The sequence below is a fragment of the Triticum aestivum genome, chromosome 6B (genome assembly GCF_018294505.1).
Source record: "Triticum aestivum cultivar Chinese Spring chromosome 6B, IWGSC CS RefSeq v2.1, whole genome shotgun sequence".
In the NCBI taxonomy this organism is placed as follows: domain Eukaryota; kingdom Viridiplantae; phylum Streptophyta; class Magnoliopsida; order Poales; family Poaceae; genus Triticum; species Triticum aestivum.
In genome coordinates this window covers 127,763,313-127,772,918 of record NC_057810.1, presented here as the reverse complement: position 1 = coordinate 127,772,918, position 9,606 = coordinate 127,763,313, and the positions used below count along the sequence as shown (strand labels likewise).

Here is a 9,606-nt window from a genome sequence, read left to right as displayed (position 1 = left end):
TCTGTATCCGCGAGATCCCATCTTGGAGCCTTCGCCGGCGCTCTGCCGGAGGGGGAATCAATCACGGAGGGCCTCTACATCATCTCCAAGGCCTCTCCGATGAGTTGTGAGTAGTTTACCACAGACCTTTGGGTCCATAGTTATTATCTAGATGGCTTCTTATCTCTCTTTGAATCTCAATACCATGTTCTCCACGATCTTCTTGGAGATCTATTCGATGTAACTCTTTTTGCGGTGTGTTTGTCGAGATCCGATGAATTGTGGGTTTATGATCAAGTTTATCGATGAGAAATATTTGAATCTCCTCTGAATTCTTTTATGTGTGATTAAGTTATCTTTGCAAGTCTCTTCGAATTATCAGTTTGGTTTGGCCTACTAGATTGATCTTTCTTGCAATGGGAGAAGTGCTTAGCTTTGGGTTCAATCTTGCGGTGTCCTTTCCCAGTGACAGCACGGGCAGCAAGGCACGTATTGTATTGTTGACATCGAGGATAAAAAGATGGGGTTTATATCATATTGCATGAGTTTATCCCTTTATACATCATGTCATCATTCTTAATGTGTTACTCTGTTCCTTATGAACTTAATACTCTAGATGCATGCTGGATAGCGGTCGATGTGTGGAGTAATAGTAGTAGATGCAGGCAGGAGTCGGTCTACTTGTCACGGACGTGATGCCTTTATACATGATCATGCCTAGATAATCTCATAATTATTCGCTTTTCTATCAATTGCTCGACAGTAATTTGTTCACCCACCGTAATACTTATGCTATCTTGAGAGAAGCAGCTAGTGAAACCTATGGCCCCCGGGTCTATCTCTTATCATATAAAGCTTTCAATCTACTTTTATTTGCATCTTTTACTTTTCCTATCTATATTTTAAAATACCAAAAATATTTATCTTATCATATTATCTCTATCAGATCTCACTTTCGTAAGTGGCCTTGAAGGGATTGACAACCCCTTTATTGCGTTGGTTGCGAGTTCTTGTTTGTTTGTGTAGGTGCGTGGGACTTTTGAGGAGCCTCCTACTGGATTGATACCTTGGTTCTCAAAAACTGAGGGAAATACTTACACTACTATTGTTGCCCTTTCCTCTTCAAGGAAAACCAACGCAAGCTCAATATGTAGCACTGTCGACCTGCTCGAGGCAGACGGTTGAGTTGGCACGAAGCACGAAGCCAACAAACACAAAGACCTATCTATGGAGAAAGGTTTCCCTGGACGCAGCATCATCATTGATGAAGAGGCGCGCCATCAATCCTTCTATTGATGATATAGTGGAGCTTGCAATGAAAGCACCAATGTCGGTGTCAAAACAGGCAGATCTCAGGTAGGTGGCCCAAGCTGTATGTCTGAGGATAGGTGGTAACAATGATCAAAGGGACACGGTGTTTACCTAGGTTCAGGCCCTCTTAATGGAGGTAAAACCCTACTCCTGCTTGATTATACTCGATGAGTATAGGGGTTACAAGAGTTGATCTACCTCGAGATCGTAATGGCTAAACCCTAGCTTGGCTAGCCTATTAATGTTATGATCCTGCCTTCGATCTAAACCCTTAGGTTTATATAGATACCGGAGGGGCTTGGGGTTGTACAAAGTCGGTTTAACAGAAAGGAAACAATATATCCAGACACCTAAACTTGTCGTTCACGCATACGGGAGTCCAAACCAGACATGAGAAGTGGTCATCTTCCTTGTATCTTGACGGACCATTAGTCTGGCCCATATTGAATAGACCGGACGCCTGAGGACCCCTTAGTCTAGGACTCCCTCAATTCCCTTGCTCTGATTTTCCTTGAGTATCTAACTTGCAGGGAACTTATATCTCGCCTGAATTCAAACTGTGTTCTAAGTGAATTCTCATGGCTCATCCTTCAGCACAAATCATTTAATAGTACTCACTCTTTCTAACAAATCTTTTTCAATGGTTGTGTGTGACAGGAAATACCTCAGACACTAATGAGTGCATTAAAAGAGACCACATATGAGAATATATGTCAATATCACTCATACGAAGATTTATCTCGCTACCTTACAATTTATCTCCTATGCATTCTGCAAATGATGCATACCTTCAGGGAAGCGTGTTTCATCTTTGTAATTATCTCCCATCAATCATTTTCCTTCACAATACATTTCATTCCGTTATCTATCTTTCGATGTGTTCTGTTTTGTCAACAATAGTCCAAAAAGGAGGAGATTGTTGGTGCAATATTTGACCTCTTATGTTTTGGAGATTATTGACAAAAACAGGCATGGACTGATTTGTTTGCTAGTGCACACAAATATAAATAGTCCATGGAGAACCGAAGAGAATGGTGTCTCTGGTGCCAAGTTCGAGGAACTTCACCAAAAAATATCTGCGTTGCAGAGAAGAATGAGCTACAACTATTGAAGACATGTAGGCGAGAAGATTGATGTGAAGGGGTTAACCCCTCGAGAATTTATTGCTAACATGAAGAAATTGTTTGGAGATTCTGTCCGAAGAAAATTTACTACAACGAATGGAAGTACAAGACGAAGTGAGGTATAGGTTCTCGAAGCTTACATCTGCTGTGATGCTTACCCGAAAACCTATGCGAGACTGAGAGAAATCTCTTTCTGTTTCGAATGATTACCTATTAGCAGTAGACGTTGTTCTTCATGCTGCACGAGATATCTTTTGAATTGAGGAGTTAGCATTACTTGCAGCCCAAGAAATGTTATCATTGTGCTCAGTTTCTGACCGTTAGACTCATGTCATTCAGCCATTGGCTGATCCACATGTCCAATTTGGTCTTTGTCCCTTCATGGAAGGCTGCGGCTATATATAGCCACCCCGCTCCAATGTTGCCTGTTGGCTGCTTTGCTTAAATTTTTTGAGAAGATTGATTGAGCATCCCCTCTCCGAGTGATTTGAGTTTAAGATCCACCGAGTCAAGAGCCAAAACTTAGACACTGGTTGAGCATCACCGTAGTTCTGAGTTGAAAGTTCTAGTACCTATTACTCTAGAGAGATGCGCACTCTCTAGACGGATAGGTGTCGGCTCGAGTGTTTAAGAGTTATTGTCTTCACCGAGCAAGATCTTCAGCAAACAAGAGTCATTGTGGTTCGCGAAGAGGTCTATCGAAGGTTTGGAGATTGCCGGCAAGTATCTACCACGAGTGAAATCAACTGGAGTTTGATCAGCCCCGAGTTGAAGGAGAATAGGGCAAAGATAGTTTATCTTCTATATTAAATCACAACCCCTCGAATCAGATGTAGTCCTTTGGTAGAGGGGGGAACTGGTCTACCAAATCCATCTATCGCCATTGAGCACCACTGGTTCACTTTACCTTACTTCATTACCTTCAACAGTTTAATTTTATGATGTGTGACGATAGTTTATCTAATCAATCATTGACTTATGCATAACATTCATTCTATCATATCTGTCATTCCATTTGGTAAAGTTTGTTGTTGACCTTGATGCATTCTCATCATTCAGCTTAGTCGTCCCAGTCGTATACATTTCTCTTCGCACTTATCTTATTAAGACTAGTGCAATTTCACTGTATTGTTTATATTCACCTCGTCATTGATATATCTAGTTGTTTTTCCTTTGTTGTACACACCTTATGTTCTTTCATGCTACTGCTTTTGTTTGCATATTGCATTACCATCATTATTGTCAAACCTGTGATATCCTATGTTGGAACCATTATTGCTTCCTACCTCGATAGATATGTTCCTCAATAACATATTTTCTTAGGTTCATTTCTACCGAACCTTATTTTTGTTGCTGTGTTTGGGATTAGTTCATCACATTCACAAGAATTTTTGAATCTCCCATTCACCCCCCTATGGTTGATATGCTCTCGGTCCAAACAACTCTGAAGTTACTTTTTACCATTGTTAGCTAGGATACAATGTTGTAAACCACCTAATATGTTAAAATTTGCTAGATGTTATTAATTTTTATATGTATGGTTTCCAAATTTTTATGTAATATGAGTACAAAGAACCCAGTTTTAGATTTTGTAGGCAAATTCTATGTTTTGGTAGAGGGCTGCTGCTTCCTTCATGCATCGGCCAGACACATCCTCTCAAAAAGAAACAAAGCTTCTCGGTGTCATATTTCTTCTCGGTGTCAACTAAGACACACAAAGTCGCAAAGCAACATTGCCACATTAGTTTACATTTCTTTTAAATCTCTATATACCGAGTTAGATCATGAACACATTATAAAAGAGTTGCAATGTTCATCTAACTGTATAATAATGCTAATGATTGCACATACATGATAGTAACTCAACAGGGGTAGGTAAATATGTGTGACAGTGTGCTGGACTAGGGGGTAGCAACCCGTACTACCCACAGTCCATGGGCCGAGTTTATGGCCCGCCAATCTTCAGAAGGAAGGACTCCAGAAGCTATGAATACTGACATGATCAAGATGGAAACCATCAAAGACTTGGCGTATAATTCAAGGACAACTCTAATAGTCATCATGTTTATTCCTATTTGGCAACCGACCATATGTAACCCTAGGTACCCCTGGTGCCTATATAAACCGAGGGGTTTAGTCTGTAGAGGCACAATTACAAGCCTTAGGGTTTAGAACACAGCATACAGTCTCGAGGTAGATCATACTCTACATGATACTTCATCACATCAATATAATCATAGCAGGATGTAGGGCTCTACCTCTTAGAGATGGCCCGGACCTGGGTAAATATCGTCTCCCTTGTCTCATGTTACCCATCGTTCCCAGGTCCACAGCTCGGGACCCCTACCCGAGATTAGCCAGTTTTAATACCGACAACATGTGATTTACAAAGATCATAGAGTTACAGAGTCATTTATAAGGAGATATTGGTTGAATATTAAGTAAGGTCGAGTCCATGGTAGTTGGAAAGAAATGCTAGATCTCCATATACTTGGTCAGATCAAGAACGTGATGAGAACATTGTAATTTTAACTTATAATTCATATAAGTACCATATAATAATGCAAATGATTGCACACAAAGTACATGCTAGTAACTAAATGGAGCAACTTTCCTTTTCACTGAGAACAATTGAGTAAGCAACTATGAGTAAATTACAAGAATCATAGAGTTACAACAATCATTTATGAGAAGATATTGGTCCAACAATTGGTTGCATGAACCCGTCCAATAAACCTAGACGAAGGGAGTATGACAGTAATAATACATAAACACTAGAGGTGTGCAGTACAATCTTGAGCTAATAAATAAAGTAAATAGCTATGAGTTATTTGCAAGGATATTCGCATTAGATATAATCATTTATGAGAAGATATTGTCTAAAAGTTTGGTTGGATGAATCTGTGCAATAAATCTGGACGGGAGGAGTACCACAATAGTAGTACAGTCATACTACAGGTGTGCAGTAAAATATTGAGCTAATAAATGATGTAACTAGCTATGAGTGATTCGCAAAAATCTTTGCATTACACGTAATCATTTATAAGAATATTTTTGGTTAAACGTTCGATTGGATGAACCCATCCAGTAAACCCGGACGGAGAGTGTACGGCAGTCGTAGTACACTCGTACTACATGTTTGTAGTACAACAATTAATGTTGGGCTAATAAATGTTTGCTTGCCTACAAAGAAATAAAGTGAAACGTACATTCATCCATTCATTCCCCAAGGGCAATACCAGGAATACCACTTCTCCCAAGGGCCCAACACGCAAGATTTCACTGAGTAGAAACGCTCATTCGGAACCTTCCTCGTGCCTTCCACAAGCAGCGCACACCTTCGCTGACGTGTGGGACCCACCGCAAGCCCTCTCGTGTCTTCACATGTCCATCGCGTATATAGGGGATTGGCCTCACCCCCACTTGCCAACCCATACCAGCTACCCCGCTTCATTGAAAATTCTACCCAATTACCAATTCCGGCGAGGCCCCTCCCCCTTACGACGACTTCGGCGAGGTACCATCGTCCATCATGTGCGGTGGAGCGCCCCTCGCGGACGTCAAGGTTCCCACAGTGACGCGGAGGATGACAAAGGAGGCACTATGGCCTGAGAAGAAGAAGCCTCGGCATGGCGGCAGCGGGGGCCAACGCGTCATGGGGCTCGGCGGGCGCAGGGGACCCGGCCTGGATGACAATGAGGAGGACTTCGAGGCCGACTCCGGGGACTCTGACCTGGATCTCGAGCGCAGTATGGTGGATGAGAAGGATGGCGACGACGAGGTCAGCGAGATCAAGTCCTTTGCCGCCGTAAAGAGCTCCCTCTCCCAAGGTATCAGAACTGGGTCGCTTGGACTAGTCTTTAATCTACATATCATTGCCTTTTAGCGGTTGATTGTTGTATAAGGAGATTGTGTGATTGGTTCAGAAAAGGTTTGATCATTTGATTGGGTAGGAAGAGAAATTGTGTAGGTTTTCTTGTTGGAAGGCTATGTTTGGGTGGTGTTACTCCTGTTAGTTTAGCGATTTTGGATTGGATGCACTATCATGAAGTTATTTGGGTGAAGGATTAGGCCTTTTCCAATTGTCTGTTGTGGTTGGTTGGTAGGCTGTTTTTGACACTGTCCCTTTCTTTCAGAGAAGCAATTTTGGTTGTTAGGTTGTTGATCTTGTGATTTATAATTTTCTACACCTTCGATGGTGAACCATAAGCTTAGCATTTAGTCAAAAGGGGTGGTAAATCTGTGGGAAGGGCCAAATTTCTCCGTTTTGCTTAGAGGCCTTGGCCTCTTAAATCATTTCCTTGTTAGGTGGTTGTAGGTGTGTGTAAGGATTGTTCTAGATTTTGTTGATTTATTAGTCTAAATGGTTATTCTACCAGTCATCAAATCTGTCTAAAAAATAACATTGATTCTACATCGTCTATAATGCAATTGTGATTATTAATTGTAGAATGATGTCAAAGGTATAACATGAGGTCTTGTTTATCAGGACCCTGTATTTTCTTATTTATGAAGTTGTGATTTTATTTTATTTTGTTTTGTTTTATCATTGACTAATGCTTTCACCCGAACTTGACCCATCATGGTTCAGTGTTTATTACCATCATCATATTTTACATATAAATTCATGTCCATGATGAAATTATTTAATTTTTGTGGGAGAAATTTGTGAGTGTTGGTTCCTCTTAGCATTGAAATTGATCTTAAAATGACTTAAGCACCATGACTACTGTAGGTTTTGATGGTCCTTCAGCAAAAAGGAAGAGAAAGAACCAATTCAGGGGTATCCGTCAGCGCCCCTGGGGTAAGTGGGCTGCTAAAATCAGAGATCCAAGCAAGGGTGCACGTGTCTGGCTTGGTACTTTCAATAGTGCTGAAGAAGCTGCAAGAGCTTATGATGTTGAAGCACGCAGGATACGTGGCAACAAGGCCAAGGTTAACTTTCCAAAGGAACCAACAGTTCCTCAGAAGCGTCGGGCTCGCCCTGCTGCTCCTAAAGCACCCAAGCAAAGCGTGGCACATGAACCTTCTGTCATGTCATCAATCAACAACCTTGCCAACCCAAATGCTTTCATCTACCCATCCGCTGACTTTGCATCAAACCAGCCACTTGCTCTGCCTGACAACGTGTCATTTGTTCCTGCAATGAACTTTGTTGCCCCTGTTGAAGCATTTGTTATGAATCCATACTCTGACCAGGGAAGCAACTCCTTTGGCTGCTCTGACTTGGACTGGGATTATGACACCAAGACTCCAGATATACCATTCATTGCTCCCATTTCTACCATTGCTGAAGAAGCAGAATCTGCACTTGCCCAGAGTAACGCCTACAACTCAGTGGTGATTGCTGAAGCATCTGAATCTGCACTTGCCCAGAGTAACACCTACAACTCAGTGGTGCCTCGTGTTATGGAGAACAATGATGTCGATTTCGAGGCTTGGACAAGGTTTCTTATGGATGATAGCGTGGACGAGCCAATTGATAGCCTTCTGAATTTTAATGTGCCACAGGATGTCGTTGTCAACATGGACCTCTAGAGCTTCGATGACACGCCCATGTGTGGCGAACTTTTATGAGGGATTCATACCCTGTATATAGGGACAAAAGGTAAGCCTTTGCATATTGCATGTTCAGTGTGAGGTTGAAATCTTTTCATCACTCTTTAACTTTGTGTTCCGTGTTTCAGGAATAAGACTATGGGAGATTAGGAAGCACCCTATTGTCACCTTCGGCTAGCATATGCTTATGCAAAAAAGTCACATCCCGAGTCTCTTTTCTGATCGACCCTGTCCCTACTCAACTGTCTATGTGTGGCAGCCATTTATGATGAACCGTTGTATTTATGTTTTGTAACCTTTTATGTCGTCGTTACCATTTCTGAATGTGAACAGCATGAATCTATGTCCATTGCGTTAATTTGTGCACTTGATCGTTTTTTTCCTTTAGTTCTGCCTGTTTAATTGGTGATAGAAGTAACCTAGATATCTTCTGAATTTGCTAAGTTTATGGTTGTGTGCATCATATTGATGCATGGGCTGGACGTTTCAACCACTTTTTTGAAAGAGTGTGTGTTAGGCCAAACTAACCTCTATATTATACCTTTTCACTTCAAGCTCTGGCAAAATATACCAGATTTATTGATCTTTGATACTAGATGTGTGATCATATGGAGTCGTTCCTTCTACATGTAGTTCTTCTCACCGATGTAGTTCTTAGATAAACATTTAGTGCGCCTAACTCATGAGTTGGGGGATCTATTCCATTTCAGTGCATCTATCTATTCTTTTATATATAAAAAGTATTTGACGGGTTAACCAGAAAAAGATAAATACGCTAGAAATTACCATAATAAATAGAAATATCCAGTCGTTCATTTTAAGAGACTTTCTTTTATAGCAATTAGAGTTAAAAAAATTACCCACCATTGCCATTACAATTATAGTAGAGAAAATCAGACGAAAAAACACATAAAAATAGAAGAAATCAGCATTAAATTTTAGTGATCATTAGGTATTTGATGGGTTAATCAGAAAAAGATAAATACGCTAGAAATTACCACAGTAAATAGAAACATCTAGCCATTAAATTTATTAGACTTTCTTTTATAGCCATTAGATAGAATTTTACGTTAAAAAATTTATCCACCATTGCCATTACAATTATAGTGGAGAAAATCATACTAAAACACACACAGAAATAGAAGAAATCAGATCATTAAATTTTAGAGATCATTAACTTTACTACATTTGAACCATCAATTTTTATCACGGGCGCTCCCGTCCTATATGAATGAAAACAACATAGTAGAAAATTAAAAGAAACCCAAACCATCCTCTCACGTTGCCGCCGCCGTCCAAGATTGTACGTGATGCGATCTCACTAGCGAGGGTCTTCGTGTGGGATAATACTCCACTCAATCCTCACCGACGTGAGGTCCTGGCCGGTGCTTTTGGTCATGGTGTACGTACCCAACAAGAAGTATATGCAAGTATACGTAGCTTGCTTGCTTCATGCGGCTTGGCCGGAAACGGACACACCTCAACTCGACATGAGCGGGGGAGAAGATCATGTTAATAATTTAATTGGTAATCCTTCATGCACATTAGAAGTCTCAGAATTCAGATTGATGGGCTAATCCTTCATGCACATCATTAGTTTCAGGTACATAGAGTTTGATGCATGCGCATCTGT

At 40.8% G+C, this 9,606-nt stretch overlaps 1 protein-coding gene across 1 annotated transcript; it reads left to right on the top strand.

Moving 5' to 3' along the window:
• The first annotated feature begins 5,865 nt into the window (after positions 1-5,865).
• Positions 5,866-7,952, top strand: LOC123133735 (ethylene-responsive transcription factor 1-like). The gene is made up of 3 exons (XM_044553151.1): positions 5,866-6,244; positions 6,301-6,345; positions 7,123-7,952. The coding sequence occupies exons 1-3, from the start codon at positions 5,947-5,949 to the stop codon at positions 7,950-7,952; spliced, it is 1,173 nt and encodes a 390-aa protein (XP_044409086.1). The 5' UTR covers positions 5,866-5,946.
• The last annotated feature ends 1,654 nt before the right edge of the window (positions 7,953-9,606 follow it).

Bases quoted from the DNA above. Each gene is read 5' to 3' on its own strand.
- LOC123133735 (XM_044553151.1), top strand. From the start codon at position 5,947: ATGTGCGGTGGAGCGCCCCTCGCGGACGTCAAGGTTCCCACAGTGACG. The intron at 6,245-6,300 runs GTATCAGAACTG...ATTGCCTTTTAG, and splicing joins AAAGAGCTCCCTCTCCCAAG to CGGTTGATTGTTGTATAAGG. The intron at 6,346-7,122 runs GTTTGATCATTT...ATTGATCTTAAA, and splicing joins GTGTGATTGGTTCAGAAAAG to ATGACTTAAGCACCATGACT.